This window comes from Ochotona curzoniae, unplaced genomic scaffold (genome assembly GCF_017591425.1).
Source record: "Ochotona curzoniae isolate NIBS_2020 unplaced genomic scaffold, NIBS_Ocur_1.0 scaffold_3890, whole genome shotgun sequence".
Lineage (NCBI taxonomy): Eukaryota > Metazoa > Chordata > Mammalia > Lagomorpha > Ochotonidae > Ochotona > Ochotona curzoniae.
In genome coordinates this window covers 25,989,093-26,006,091 of record NW_024467115.1, presented here as the reverse complement: position 1 = coordinate 26,006,091, position 16,999 = coordinate 25,989,093, and the positions used below count along the sequence as shown (strand labels likewise).

At 39.5% G+C, this 16,999-nt stretch overlaps 1 protein-coding gene across 1 annotated transcript in view; it reads right to left on the bottom strand.

Moving 5' to 3' along the window:
- The window catches only part of ADGB (androglobin), a 177,325-nt gene extending 169,776 nt beyond the window's left edge, over positions 1–7,549 (bottom strand). The window contains exon 1 of the mRNA XM_040965667.1: positions 7,317–7,549. Coding sequence (XP_040821601.1) covers positions 7,317–7,549 — 233 coding nt within the window. The remainder of the gene's footprint in view (positions 1–7,316) is intronic.
- Positions 7,550–16,999: the final 9,450 nt, after the last annotated feature.

Below are 16,999 nucleotides of genomic sequence, written 5' to 3'. Positions count from 1 at the left end.
GCCAGATAGTTTAAACTTGGTATAAAAATAACCTAAGGGCATGAAAAACTGATGAGCAGTAATTAAGAGTAGGATGGATAAATTAGAGGTCCTGGGTGGATTGAAATGAGCTGGAAAGATTTTACTTGAAGTCTGGATGTTTAAAATTCTGAACATATTTTACATTTTTGACTGTATTTTTAAAAAAGATTTATTGAGTTAATTGAAAGGAATAATGTAAGAGAGGGACACACACACACACACACACACACACACACACACACACAGAGTTATAGGGTGGGGTGGGTGGGGAGAGGGAATGGGAAGATAGGGTAAGAGAGAAAGAGAAAGGTATCTTCCACTAGTACACTCCCCCAGATCCCTGCATCAATAAGGCTGGAGCAGGCTGAAACCAAGAGCAAGTCACTCCATCTAGGTGTCCTACACAGGTAGCAGAGATCCAAATAGTTGAGTCATCCTCTTCTGCTTCCCAGGGATGTTAGCAGGAACCCTAATTGGGAGTGCTGAATAACCAGAACTGAAGTGTGACACTCTAATAAGAGATTTGGTACCCGAAGTGGCAGCATGACTTCCTGCAACACAACACCTTCTCTTGTTTTTTTTTTTATTCTTTTATTACCAGAGTATTTCTGTCATTGTTTATAATCCAACTATCAGTTATCTTCAGAAACCTTTATCAGCAGAGCAGGCAGACAGCAACCATGTACCAAATGATCAGTTTTGGATTTCAGAAAAATATAATGAAATAGTTCCTGAAATTGACAGAAACATGCAAAATTCCTACTAGAAAAAGCATCAGTTTGTTTTACTTTAAAAATGCCTTCCACTCTTAAAATATATACGTACAATGAAGATGTAGCATAGGAGACGGATGACTAAGTTGACCACATCCAAAGAGCAGTGCCTGGGTTTTAATACCTGCTCTAACTCCTGATTCCAGCTTCCTGCTAAGGAAGACTCAAGGCAGTGTTGATTTCTCATGTAGTTGGGTTCCTCCTGGCCATGTAGGAGACCTAAACTGAGTTGCAAACTCGTGGCCATGGGCTGTCCTTGTCCCAGTCATGGTGAGAATGTCAATAATGATTCTCAAGATAAGTGCATTCTCTTTCTCTCATTGTTTCACTCATTCTTTTTCTCTATATCTCAAAATAGTGCAAGAAAGAAAGAAAGAAAGAAAGAAAGAGAGAAAGAAAGAAACAAGTAAATTAAGAAAGGAAAGAGAAAGACAAAAGCAAAGCTGGATGCTTTTGAAGAACAGTCCTTTCAGGTAAGCAAGACAACAACAGCTATTCTATCACACCTCCTCCAATTCAGATATAGAAGGGGAAATGTGGGAAAATGTGGCCAACTTGCTCAAAATCACACAGCCAGGAGTTTTTCTTCAAAGCAGTTCCCAGAAGATAGGTCTCCAAGCTCAGAGAGTGTTTTGTTTTCAATCCACAGTGTCATGCTTTGCTATTTTATTCAACTCTAAGCACTGAAAGAATAATCAAATAATCTTAATTGAATAGGTCAGTGAAACTTCATACCACTGCTTTATTCTGAACAAGTATTGGTGGAATGGCACAGGCAAGATCTGAGGCTAGGAGCAGACATGGTCAGGGAGTTGAGGAACTGGGTTGTGGTTCCCACTGACAAGCACTAGAGCTGGAATGGGTAGGGGATCTGGACTGGAAAGGACTGCATTATATCTGGGTATAGATGTGGACTGGATCCAGGGTGAGTGAGACTTGGTTAGGCTCCAGCACCTGCTGGTGCTTGCAAGAGTTAGAATCGGTGTAGGAAAGGCTGGCCTAGGTCTCAGGACCTGCTGAATAATGCGACAGCTGGGTCTATGTGTGGACCAGGCATGGCTGGGCTGTAGCAACCAACAGTAAGAGCCAAAATGGATGTGGGCTGGTTGGCCGAGGTCGCAGTATCTGTCAGGACAGCCAAGTCAGGCTGGGCCAAGCACTTACCAGTATTCATGAGGTCTGCCACTGGGAGTGACCTTTCAGAGCAGCTTGAGGAACACGTCTGTCAGGACACAGTCGCTGTAGATCAGCACAAGAACCAAGATTTGGAGCAGCCCAGATCAGGCTGGGTTATAGTACCCACCAGCATACCAGTGGGTCAGATATGGGGGTAGGCCAGACTGGGTCAGGGTGAGCCAATTCATAGCACCTGCTGGCAGAAATGAGAACCAGAAAAGGGTGAAGAACAGTCCAGGTTGGGCCACAAAATCAGCCAGTTCACATTAGGGTTAGGACTAGGGCCAGTCCAGGCTGGGATAGTTTGTGGAACCTACCATCATCAGCTGGATCTGGGAGCAGGATGAGCTGGGCCTGGATGTAGTCCCCACTGACAAATGCTGAGGTGAGGTAGGTCATGCCAGACTGGGCTGCAGTACTTACCAACACATGTGAGACCTGGGAGAGAGAGGTACAAGCCTGGTAGGTGGGCACTCTCCTGCTAGGCCACTGCTCCCACTGGTGAGCATAAGAATTAAGACCAGGGGCAGACAAGGCAGGGCGGGGCTATAACACCCGGTAGCATGCATGTGAGCTGGGTTATGGTGAGAACCAAGCCAGGCTAAAGAACCATATATACCAGTGAATGCATGAGCCAGAGTGAGTGCAGCTGGCTGGGCTTTGCAGCAGGATCAACTGGCAAGTACTGGGAATGGACACAAGACCTGTCAAGGAAGACCACAGCACCACCTGGAGAGTACAAGACCTGAGCCTATAAATGTTGGTTGTAGTTGCTGGGTCAGTTTTGTCACCAGCCGCATCCCATACACAAACCAGTGGATGCTCAGGTCCAGCCTAACCCAGCAACTACAACCAACAGTGTGTGTGTAGGCCCACATGGATGACAGACTCAGCCGGACCCTATAGTGGTTGACACAAATAAGAATCAGGTTTGGGGTCACCTCAGATGAGGTTTCTTTGGGGATCCTCCCAACTGAATTGCTGGACTCAAAACTCCAAACATGGCTCGAATCACAGGATTTATGGTCTGACCATGAAGTACATGTGTCAGAACTGGGCATCCTCAGTCGCTGAAGACAGAGCAATGGATGGGATTGCCAGATGCACATGGAGAACATTGACAGCAAGTGTCTGGGCGAATGGGTACTCCAAGGTGGACTATGCCAACCACGGACCTTGTAAGGATTTTCTCATCCTTCAAACAATAAAATCAACAGCTTTCCAGAGCTGTTGAAACCACTGAGAAATACCCTCAGAGCATGCCCTACATCAGTGACACTGGAATGACACTGGGTAGCTAGTCTCCATTCCCAGGTTAGGGTGCTAGGTGTGGCTTCTCGCCCCCTTTCTCCCAGATATAGGAAGAAGAAAAAGGAAATTGGGAAAAATGGTCTCATCCACTTTCCCCTATTCCCTGACACTCCCCACTGTAATTAATAGTCCACATGGACATTCATCCTTCTCAACTATAAGATTTTTAAAAATTTTTTAAAAATTAGAAAAGCATTGATGGAAATACTGAGACACTAAGTTAAAAATTAATATACAGAGATTGCTGTACATATGCCACTTACTATATTTGTCAGCTTGTGTTACTACATAATAATCGTTTTGGAGGCTTGAAGTCCAAGATCAAGTGACCTAGTCTATGTGTGACTGATGAGAATGGTGTGATGGCAAGAACTATTTATTGAGCCAGGAAGCAGAGGGGAATGTACACCAAACTTGACCTAAATCATCATCCATCCTCTCACAAGAACAACATTTTGAGGATATGTACCCCAATGACCTAAGTACCTCCTAAATGTAATAATTAATTAAGATCTATAGCTTTCATTTATTAATACTTAATACCAATGTGTTAATTATTAACATATGACTGGAAAAACTCTCCCTCCCACAAAATATAGGCTTTTTGGAGGATACTCAAACTGCTATCAAAGCTAGGACAATGATGTTAAGAATTTTCAGGATGGCTATGGCTGTTCATGGCCTTTAGCATGAAAGGAGGGTCCAGAGAGATAGAGAAGCCTTCTAGTCAGTGCCATTGTTGGGTAGGAGGATTGTCGAAAGACACCCTTCATCGCTCCTCTTTCCTTAGGCTATTTAAGATTGTGCTTACTTTGCAATAAATGGACATAGTGGACCATACTGTCTTCAGTGGTTTTTGTGAGGAGCACTGCCCATCTGTTCATGGGCGCCTGCTGGTCAGGAACCTCCAAGATCTGTAAAACTACCTTTTCCATAAAAAAAAATACATCTTAAAAAGAAGAATTATACCTGTTCTGAAATTTGAGCCAGTTATCTTTTCAAAAAGTAAAAAGGCATCATATGTGTGCAATGTGCACAACTCAACATTGCATTGCAAGTATTCCATGCAACTTCTTTCTGTTGCTATGGGCAAGTTACTTGAATGACTTCAACAGATTCTAGAACTGAACATAAATTACTTCCCACTCAGTGTTAATTTTACCATGCAGAGGCTAGAAATTGAGAATAAATAATAAAAAAAGGTCATTCGGGTTCACATTTAACGCTCTGTGTAGGATGCACCTGATGACTGGAAAGAGAAACATGACCCGGTGGTAGGGAGATCTCTCTTTATGATCTAAAAGAAATTGTCAACGAAGACTTTAATTTCGCATAAGAAAATGGAAGAGAAAGGTGCCTGTCATGAAGAAAAAATATTCTCCTAAAATTGTGCCCTACAGAAACAAAATAAACAGTCTCCACTAAAAGCAATGGCGAGTTTAAATGTTTTGTGATTAAGGTTGTGGTAGGCTTTTTAAAAAAAGCATATAACTGGAATAACACTGACATCCACATTGAAGAAATGGAAGATACATAAAGCATTTCCAGTAAATATTTCTAGGAAAATCTATAGCTTTGTTAGTAAAATAAAAAAAAATCAGTGAATTGTTAGCTTTAAATAACAAGATATTAGAGGTTGGGTGGCTTAAGCAATAATTTTTACTTCTCCCAGTTCTGGAGGTAGAGAAGTTCAAGGTAAGGTTATTTGAACTGTCTGCCGCTAGTGAGGATTCTCCTCCTGGCTTGCAGGTGCTCATCTTTTTGCTGTGAAGGCCCCCTACTCCATCAGCTGATCTAACCTTAATCTTTTTTTTTTTTTTTTTTTCTGAAGGCCTTATCTCCAAATGTCACACGATGGTTAGGATTTCATAGGGATTTGGATGCAGAGAGTACGCAAATTAGTCCATAGCCATTCTAAGCCATGATTTCTTAGTAACTCTTTCCTTTAAGAACAGACTGCATTTTCCTTCAGCCAGAATTTAGTCCTGACCTTTGATAGCTTAAGAAGTACCTTATGAGTAAAGCAACCCTGTGCTAGTTCTGGACTAACCCTTCAGAGCACTCATACACAGCTTTAGTTTTTGCACCCTGAGTGTGTCACTCCTGGATCTCTGCTTCACTGAAATTGACTGACATACTGTGAAGTGTCATGTGCAGGTGCAGTGGGAAAGCTCTACGGCTTTGATCTACATCCAAAATTCACTGATGGCTGTGAGAGCCAGCTATATTGGATGCTTCATTTCCACAGACAGAACCTCCAGGTAACTATGGCCCCAGGTGGCATAAGAAAACTAGAACTCTCTGATATAAAGCAACCTTCATGCAAAGTACAAGATCTATATATCTATATATATAGATAGATAGATATAGATATATAAACATGTATATATATAAACATATATATATAAACATGTATGTAAATATATTCATCTACACGACTGAATGTTGGAGACTTGCACAATAAGAAGTGAAGACACAACGCAGTAAGTATCTCTACCCCCAAATAAAAAGGTGGACTCCCAGTGGAACTATTAAACATATCTTCAAAATAGGATTCTGGACTTTGTACCATTGTCCATTCCTACAATGTCAGGATACACTGAAATAGTAGAATGATGGACTTATGACTGTTTATGAAAGGCTATGCTAGTATAATATAGGGGAAACCATTGAGGGGGAAATTTGGGGAGGAGGTAATGGAAATCCCAGAGCCCATGGAACTGTATCATAACATCATCATAACAATAACAACAATAATAGTAAATTCATAATAAAAAAGAAAGGAAAAAATAAAACCCATCCTGTCTTGTGACTAAAGCCTTAATTGCATAAAGATATTCTAATGTGGTAATGACAGATTATCAAATGTCATTGATCTTACAAAACATGCTACAAGACAGTGACTAGTACATAGTGAAATATTAATAATCAAAAATAAATCACACTTGTCAAAATTAAAAAGAAACATCCCCTAACATGTTTTGTGTCTATTGCATAGGACTATTTTTTTTTCATACCTTATGTAGCACCTATTTCATGACTTGGTAACAGGACCTAAAACTGTCTTGGATTGCTCTAAATTTTGAAATCAAGATATAGAAGTCATTCTAATGTGTGTATTCTCTTTTCAAGACAGTTTTGACTATTTGAGGTCTCCTGCATTTCCATGTGAATTGTGTATTGGTGTATCCTAGTAGTCAGGAAGAGAGTTGATGTTTTGTTTAAGATTATCATTGGATCTCTTCATCACTTTGGGAGTTTCTCAATCTTAACAACATCATGTCTTTAAATTGTGAAGATGGGATATTTTACCACTTATTTGTATGTTCAACTTCTTTAAAATAGTATTTTGTATTTGTCAATGTATATGAGGTTGGAGCTTCTTTGGATAAATTTATTCATGGTTATCTTATTATTTCTGGTGGTTTTACACATGATTTTGCTTTGTACATTAATTTTCAGATTTTTCTTTACTGTATATGGAAAGGCAACCAGTTTTATGCATTGTATATTGTTCTCTTATGCTACAATTTTGCTGAATTCATTTACCAAAAACTAAAAGGTTTTTTGAAATACTTTTTTATTTATTAATTTGTTTACTTCAGAGGTAATTAAAAACGGAAAAATCTTCCATCTTGCTGCCTCAATCCCCAAATGGCCACATCCAAGAAACCCATCCAAGTCTCTGGGGTAGGATCCAAATACTCCGCCAATATTCCTCTGCCTTCCCAGGTGTAACTTAGCGAACGTTATTGCTAGTGTAGCAGCCGGGACTCAAACCAGGGCTCTAATATGGAAGGCCACTATTAAAAGTGGTGGCTTAACTCAAAGCTAGTAGTTTTTAGAGCTTATTTTTATGATATTTTATATACAAAGTCATAATTCATGAAAATGTAGATAATTTTGACTCTTTGTTTCAATCTTTTCATTTTTATCTTGATTTATTGTCCCATCTGGAACCTCCAGTACAGCACTGAGAGGAAGTGGCAAGAACCAATATTCTTGTCTTGTTTCTGAAAGTTTATGGTCTTTTACCATTTTGCATGATACTTGTTGTAGGTTTCAACAGTTGGCTTTTTGAGGAAGTTCTCTTTTACCAGCAATCTTGAAAGATTCCTGTAGTCATAGAGTATAATCACTTTGACATGCTCCTTGACTTGGTTTGCTGGTGTTTTCCTGAGGATTTGCACACATACTCCTAAGGGATAATGGCTTATGGTTTTCATTCTTTGAAGTCTTTGTCTGCCTTCACATTTGGAGGATAACATCTTCATACCATGCATTATAATGTGTTATCTCTTTCTATGTATTTTCAGAGTTAGTAAAGGATTACCTTTAATCCTTCCTCAAATGTTTCATACAATTCATAGAATTCACCAGTGAAGCCACAGGGTCTTGTTCTTTTTCTGTTTGGAAGGTTTTTCAGTCTTAACTTGGTTTGTTTTAAATTACAAATTTTGGTATATCTAAGAGCCTGTTTGATTCTCAGCTGCTCCATTTCCATTATGGGAATGAGATAATGTGCCTGGGATTAGGACAAAGTACCTGGCTCCCTGCCATTCGTGAGAGACCTGGATGGAGTTCCTAGATTCTGACTTCAGCTCGGCTGCTCCAGCTGTTTAGTGAGCGAACCAGCGTGTGAAAGGTCTCTTTTTCTCCCCACCCCTATCTCTGTAACTCCATAAACAAATACATACATTATTCAAATAAATAATTTAGTTTTTATATACATCTATTCCTTTTTTATAAAAAACTTCTCTTTATTTTTATTTTGTTAATAATCTTTACATAGTTGATTAAGGCACAAAGGATCAAGGGCTAGAAGAAAGTGGGTAAAACCACTGTTACCACATTCTCTTTTTTTCCTTCTTGTATCTGGAGGAAAGGGAGAGATAAGGGGAAAAGCCACATCTAGCCTCCCAACCATCCCAACATCCCTGATGTGGGACCTGCTGTTGTGAATTGCTGCCGATCTTGCCACTCCAAGCATGATGAAATCTCTTAAAATCCACTGGCTGATACAGTCCACTTAAGAGTCTCCTTTTGCCTAGACTTCACTGCCAACCATTGGCTGGGATAGTTGATCGATTTGTTCTGTCCTTCATCCTCCGTTTTGGTACCAGGTGTCCTCTGCAGGTTCTAATATACCATCTTCACCTCCATGTCCAACTGGCTATGCTGCCCACTGTTTTGTCTAAGCCACTGAGGAGGCTCAGCTCTGACAAAAGTGTTCCATGATTAGACCATGGGCCTTGCAATTTTCTCTATGGTTGTAGTTCTGACTCCAACAGTTCAGTTGAGGGATCCTCAAAGAAACCTCATCTAAGGTGATCCCAGACCTGATTCTTGTGCGTGCTTGTAGATAAACTGTTTAGCACAGTCTGTTGCCCCAAACAGCTTATAAGCACACTGATGGTTGAGATTGCTGGGTCAATGACCTATGGATTCATGCCCAGGTGAGAAATTACTGCTGAGGGACATCTCTGGAGAAAACACCATAAATGTCAACAAGGAATGACTGCAGAAGGACTCCAAAAGACAATTCCACTGTACTTGCAGGTAAGTGAGAGGACTGAGATCTGGTAGTTTGAAAGGGAGAGACTGGAAGACCTTTATGGGTCAGTCCAATGCTTCAGCCCACGTGGGAGTTCTGAGCTGGGCTTGTTAGCATGGAACATTGCTGCTCACTACACACCAGCCCACATGAACGCTAGGGCTGGTGGGGGGGGGCCTGTCTGGCAAGGCTATGACAGTACATGACAGTGAGTATCAGTACAGTGGACAGGTCACATGATGCTGGGCCATGACACCAACTAGCAAGCAAGAGAGCCAGCTCCAGGAGTCGATTCTGAAGGGAATATGTGGGCTTAACCCTGTGGAAACACAAGTTCCAATGGTTAGCTTAAGTGTTAGGGAGGTAGGGGATGAGCTAGATGTGACCATGGAATCTGTCAACACTCATGAGTACTGGGGCTGGCAAAAGGTTGGGCAAGTACTGGCTGCAGCCCCATATATGCACTCCTACCAGGATGTGGGGTGGGCTGGTTCACATCATCCACCAGATTATACAAAGGCTGGGACAGAGAGGGCAGGCCATGTTGAGTGGGGGCCTGCCACCCATTGGCATGTGTGAAATCTAGGACTGGGAGTGAGCCAAGTGGGAGAACCTGGGCAACCCCTCCATTGGCTCATAGCTTCCACTGGCGAGAAGGTGGTCCAGTCTTGGGTGTTGGGCAAGGCAATTCTATCCATTGGCAAGCATGCAGGTTGATTGAAACAAATATTTAAAAAAACAAAATTAATAGCTTTATTTGTAGGTCTACTCAGATTTCTACTTGTTATTTAGTTCAAATTAATACCAACTTAATCTATACTGTATTAAAGTCTTATTCCTATTTATCTCTGTCCTCCACTTTCATGGTGTTATCAGTCCTTTTTTTTTGTAATATTTATTTGAAAAGCAGAGTAACATAGAAAAAAAGAGGTATAGACAAAGATAGAGGTCTTCCACCTTCTGGTTTAACTCTCTAAATTTCCATAACAACAGGGGCTGAGTCAGGTTGAAGTCAGGAACTTCATCTGGATCTCTAACATAGGTGCAAGAACCCAGATACTTAGATAATCTTCTGCTTTCCTTAGCAGGGGACTGGATTGGATGTGGAGCAGCTGTGATTTGAACCAGTGTTCCTGTGAGAAGTAGGCATTATAGGCAGTGGCTCAATTTGCTATCAGACAGTGCTGCCACCTGAAACATATTTAACTTTGAGAGAGATCTATTTGGAAGAGTGACATGGCAGGGTGAGGGAGTGGAACAGAGGGAGAGGTGGAGAGAAAGACCCAGTGTTGCTGCTTCACTCCCCAAATACTTGCAACAGCTAAGGTTGAGATACACCAATGCCAGGAACATGGGAATCCATCTGGTTCTCATATGTGGATTGCAGGAGCTGAAATATTTGAGCCAAATTTTCCCAAGTGCCCAAGTAAGGAGCTGGACAGGGCGAAGAGCAGCTAGGGCTGGATCTGATGCTTTGCTGTTGGATGCTGGCTGCTACAAGGATTAACTTACTGCACACGGTGATAGCCCTATTATGTGTTCATTAACACAAATAAACCGATTTATACAGTTTTCTTTTATACCCAATATACAATACAAGTTTGGGGGATGTTTTGAAGTACAGAATTCTTATTCCTTATTGAATGGAATGCAAAATGGCATACTTTGGAAGACTGTAGTTGTTTTACAAAATGTATTTTTTTTAACCATATAATCCAGTGTTTTCACTTCTTTTGTTGGGGCTGGGGATCTATGTTCATGTGCAAATCTTCACACAGGTGTTTATAGAATGGATGAATGACAAAACTTGAAATAACCAAACTATTCTTCAGCCAGTGAAGGAATAAACACACTGGCACATCCTGACAATGGAATATTAATCAGTGATAAAAACAAACATTCTCTCAAGCCATGAAAAGACTTAGGGAGAAAGTACATGAATATTATTGCATAAAGAGACCAATTTGAAAAGGTTGTACACTATGTGAGTGTACTTATATAACATTCTGGAAAAAGAAATCATGAATGTACTAAAAAGGTCAGTTGTTGACAGGAGGTAGAATTGAGGAAGGAAGAGTCAGAGCAAGGAGGAACTTTAGGGCAGAGAACACGCATTCCATGAGGTTATAATGATTGGTACATGCCATTATGCATTCATTTTAGTAGACAATACACATAACACTAGGGAACTCTGATATAAACTTTAGGGAACAATGGTGTGTCAATGTACAATTATCCACAAAGCCTCTATTGGGGGCCTGGTACTTGACTCCCAGCTCAATAAAAATCATAGCAATCTGATACTTCCTGCAAAAATCTTCCATTACTTTTGAAAATTTGCATAGCCTTCTGAGAGCTCAGCTTCCATTTCAGTTGTGTTCCTGGCTCATGGGATTTTTGTTTACATTAACCCTTATAAAATGTGGATTGACAGGATGCAATAAAGTTTACTAAGCATCACACTATTAATTGTTGGCTTACTTATACGTCCATATCACACAGTGAGTATCATGATGAAAGAGGTTTAATTACTTCTTCAGATTCACAGGGAATAAAACCATACTGGAGACAAATATGTAATTTTTGTGACTAGTGTGTATTTAAAAATATATATTTTCCTTAGTTTTAACTTTGATTGTACCTGCTTATGAGGAGCAGTATAATAACTCAATACATGTATTCAATGTGCTGTGTACAAATTATTTAATATTGACTTATTTATTTAAAAGGCAGAGAGGAAGAGAGAGAGAGAGAGAAAGAGAAGAGAACCTTCTCTTTACTCCCAAATGACTTGACAGCCAGGGCTGAGCCAGGCCAAAGCCAGATTCCTAAAATTCCGTCTTGCTTATCCACTTGGGTGGCAGGGTGCTAAGCATTGCATCATCATTTGCTGCATTCCCAGGCCTGTTAGCAAGAAGTTGGGTTAGAAATGGAGCAGCTAGGACTCAAACTGGCACTCCAATACAGGATGCCAGTATTATAAATAATAACTCAAACTACTGTGCCGTGACACTGGTCTTTTTTTTTACATTTTAAAATCCATGAAATTGGGATGCACTCTACGATCAGTAAAACATTATAATTCTATCAATCTAACAAGGGACAACGTAGTTGTTATTGCCTGCACATAAAAAAAAACCTATCCATAAGCTACCATGATTTATTAACTCATAACTGAGTCTTATGAGTTGTTGCTACTAAGTGTGTTGGGCTTCACTGTTGTTCAACATCTTTTAAAAGTAATGCAGCATAATTTTCTTTGCAATAAAATGTTACTCTGCAAGTTTCAAATATCAATGAAGCAAAAAATTTGTATTAATGAGCATAATACTTATGCTTGAGGAATAACTATGATTTCATTTTAGTTGCTAAATAACCAGCCACCAAGTGTTTTGTTAATTCGTAAGATAGGAAGATGTTTAACAGATCGTTTATGTAACTGAAATTGTCATAATAGAAGAAAGAAATTCCAAAATAATGAGGAGCTGATGTGATCAATTTTTGAAGGATTATTATTAAGGCATCAAATATAATTTTGTTAGAAACATTTTGCTATCCTAAACCTTTATTCACATTCATTGTATACTTACTACAGTATTATTTGAAATATTATATTTTTTCAGAGTATATAAAATTGTGACATGTTTTTAATATCTGAGATTTGATGGAATACTGTACCCTGATGTTTATTGCATTAGTACACCAGAACTGCCTTTGATAAAAGTCTTCATTGAATCTCTGCTTCTTTACTTAGAAGGATGTAGGTGTTATGTTTCATATAAACCGGTAAGAATTAAATACATACACATTCTTAAATATTGCTTGTTGGGAGGCTAGTGTTGGGTGTACTTATTTCCTTCTTTATAACCACATGGTCTTTTCAGTAGAATCAGCATAGAGGTGTTTACCTGTTTACTCAGCAGTGGCAAATAACCGAATTATGGCCATATGCATTCAGTGACAAAGTGAACTCACACTCTGTTGACATCAGAAAGAATCTTTTTAAAGAAATGTTTATTCCTTTTTACATATTTGGAACACACACACACACAAATAGACAGAGAGAGCATCTTTAATTGGGTCACTCCCCAAAAGTCTGTGACAGGCAGGGTTGGGCCAGGCAGAGAGGAGCCAGACTCTATCTGGTTCCCCCATTTGAATGACAAGGGCTGGTATCAGGCACTCTAAAATGAACAAGCAAATGAAGGTGTCAAAAGTGGCAACTTAATGTTATACACAACAGCATCCATCAAGGTAGGAACATTGTACACAGATGAAAAGGGAACATATTTAATGCTTTCTGTCATTTGCAACTTTTTATCTTTTTTTTTTTCCTTTTCAACTTTCTGTTTTGGTTTGGGTAGAATAAGGATTGGGAGACAGCAATAGATTGATTATCGTTGTAATTAGTTTGTTTTTGTGGCTGTTTATCCTACCTGCATCAAGAACTGAAAGTGAAATGGACAATGGTTATTTTTGCAGCAGAGAACAGTTCAATTGACTGATGTTTGTGTGCCCTGAACATTCCTATCTTGAAATCTTAATTAAGGAGATTATTGTATTAGAGAGTTGGGTGGGGTTACTCCTGGGAGATGATCAGTTCATGGAGACAGACTCCTCAGATGAGGATTGCATCTTAAAAAGAGGCCTCTGACAGCTCGTTTACTGCTCTGACCCCTGAGGGCCCAGAAGGATGAGTCACTATGAATCTGCTGGTGTGTGTGTGTGTGTGTGTGTGTGTGTGTGTGTGTGTGTGTGTGTGTGTGTGCTATAACAGCCTGCATGCACAAAGACCCGAAGTATTTCCATAGCACAGCTGTGAAGGTAGACTAGAATTTCAGAAACAGTAATGACAAAAATCTGCAAAGCAGTTGTGAAGGTCCAGGTATCCTAAGTGATTTCTTGAAATTTCAACAAGGTTCACTGGTATTAAAGTTATCTGTGTGGCATGTATTATCAAAAAGTGCTGAAATAACTACTTAAAATCAATACTTAAAATTACTTCACGAGTGTGTATACAGCAAGACAACAATTGCTCACTCTTAAGTCCAACATACATTCTCAAAACAAAGATTCTATCTCTGCTATTCAAAATACACTGCAATTGCTTTAATTCTTAATTTTCAATGTGCTTTTGAATAGCCTATGAAATTGTGCTCTTCTATAAAGGGTCTGTTTATTTTATTTTTCAACATTTTTATCTGATTATTAATGTAACACTAGTGTACCATTACGTTTCTAAACCATGATTTTCAAAAATTTTCATTTATGTTCCTGATTAAATACCTTTGCAAAATGGATTCTATTTCCAATGGATCAAGTATATCTGTAGGACAAACATCTATGTGGAAACGTTACATAAGTGACTTTTGTGATTCTTATTTATTTATTTATTTTTATTGTTTTTATTTTGGTGATCTTTACATAGTTGATTAGGGCACACAGGGACAAGGACTATAGAAAAGTGAGTAAGACTACTGTTTTCACATTCTCTCTTTTTAAATTCCGCATCTGGGAGAAGAGGGGAGATAAAGGGAGAAGCCCCACCCAGCCTCCTACCCATCCCGTGGTCCTCGACATAGGGCATGATCTGAGAGCTCTGCTCAAGGAGTTTTGATAGTTCAACAGTTCTGAATTGCTGCCAGTCTCACTGTTCCTAGCACGATGAAATCTCTCCAGAATCCAATAGCTGACACAGCCCACCTTAAAGTCTCCATTTGCCCAAATTTTCACTGCCAACATGTGCTGGGGTAGTTGACCAATTTGTTCTGTCCTCCATCCTCTGTTTTGGTACCAGGTGTCCTCTGCAGGTTCTAATGGACTGCCATGTCCTCCATGTGCACCTGGATATGCTGTCCACCGCTCCATCTGAGCCACTGAAGAGGCTCAGCTGCTCAACTTTGACGCATGCACTCAATGGAAGCTGCACTTCTCTTCATAGTTGGGGATCCGAGTTCAGCAATTCATTTGGGGGATTCCCCAACGAAACTTCGTCTGAAGTGATCCTAGACCTGATTCTTGTGTGTGCTTGCCTATACAGGTTCTGGCACAGTCTGTCGTCCCAAACCATTTATGTATATACTGGTGGTTGCATCATATCATCTGCTAAGAGGTTTTTACATATTTATTTATTTCTATTGGAAAGGCAGATTTACAGAGAAGGGCAGACAGAGAGAAAGATATTCTATCTGCTGATTTCCTGATCAAATGGCCACAACGGCCAGAGCTGAGCCAATCTGAAACCAGGAGTCAGGGTGCAGGGTCCCAAGGCTTTGAACCATTTTCTGTTTTCCCAGGCCATAATCAGGGAACTGGATGGGAAATAGAGCAGTCAGAACACAAACTGTCACCCATATAGGATCCTGGAACTTTGCAAGCAGATTATTAGCCAGTTGAACCATTCTGCCAGGCAATGACACTAATATATGTGTGTGTGTGTGTGTGTGTGTGTGTGTGTGTGTAACACTAATAACACTTATATCCCAAATAAATAACAAGAACCTAATTTCTTGAGCCACCAATGCATCCTCTCAGAGTCCACAGTAACAGAAAGCTTAAATAAGGAGTCAGAGGCAGGGATTTGTTCTAAGTTTTTCAATATGGGATGTAGGTGTCTTAGGTGGCACCTTATCCACCAGGACAAATGCCAATCTGACTCTGATTACTCTTAGTGTGGTACAACATAGTCCTGAGAAGTTGCCTAAATTATTATTTCTAATAATATGTACCAAGGAAAATAATCATTAAGCATCACAAATTCTTGAAAAAGAGGGCAAGTGCACTATCAAACTAGTTCTAAATGCTTTTATTCCAGTAATTCATTCAATGCTATATAAATTATATACATTCATCTTAATATTCTGCTACATATTATATTTTTCAGAGCCCCTTTTTAAAAAGGGGTACATCACTTTTGTCCAAATATACTTTTCTTACATTGACATTATCAGTCTATTACTATATTTAGCGTAAGTACGTCTATCATATCTCCATACATAAATTCCTTTTCACAATAATTTTGAAACATTTTAATAAAGATCCCAATAAATTCAACAGCCAAAAAATAACCTAGTTAAGAAATGCCCCAAGCCCACAAACAGGATGAATATTGATAGGCAACAAATATGAAGAGTTGCACGGGATTGGTATCAATAAAGAAAATGCAAATGAAAATCACAATGTGGCTGCACCACACCCAAGTAAATGGCTATTATCCAAAAAGTAGAAGATGGGAAGTGCTTACAAGGCGCTGGAAAAAGGCTCCCTACTGAACTGGCATTTCAGGAAAAATACATTGTCCTCTTGTTCTTTACCTTCAATGTAAATCTTATTAATAACTTTATAGTAATCTCAATAATAATTATCATTGTATCTATTGAATATCTTACATTGATCTGCTGTTGATTTCATTTAATAATTTTTATATAGGCTTTGGCATTTGTATAAAGTTACCACTAATTCACCAATCAGTGCAGCCTCATCAGGTTTCAGCATGATTTTGTGCTAAATTTCTTTAAAGTTGAGACATTCCTTTTCTATTTTGGAACAATTTATGTAGTATTGGAAAGATCTTGGGGTTAAGATCTTCAATTCCCATCCTCTTATTTGATACTTTGCAAAATTTTATCTTTTTCTATTTCCTTTTAAAGTCTTGGGTTCTATATATCTTGTTACATCTTCAACAGTCTGCTATCATTTTTATTGCTTCATATTAACTTCTTGTTTCTGATTTTTTTTCTTCCACTTAACTTTGCTTTTGTTCTATGGGGGAAGAAACACTGGCCTGAGTGGATATTTTAGTATATACTTGCTTCATGCAGTTCTTGTGACACAGTACCACAAACTTTACCGTCTCCATTTGAAGGCTAGAAGTACAAGACTAAGCATGTCAGCCGGATCACGCTGCTTCCACAAGTTATAGAGAAAGCCTCCCTTGTCTATGCTAGCATGCTGTGTTTGTTGAAGTCTGGTGCTGTGTGCCCATGGCTGAGCCTCTCCACTAGTCTGCCCTCACATGGTATTTTCCCTGAGTCTCCACATGGCCAGCCATGGTCATGGCATAAGGGGCCAGTCATACAGTGTCAAGAGTCCAGCCTTCTTGAGTGTGACAGGATCTCCTAAGGACATCTGCAGATGCCTTACAAGGTGAAACCTACCTATTATT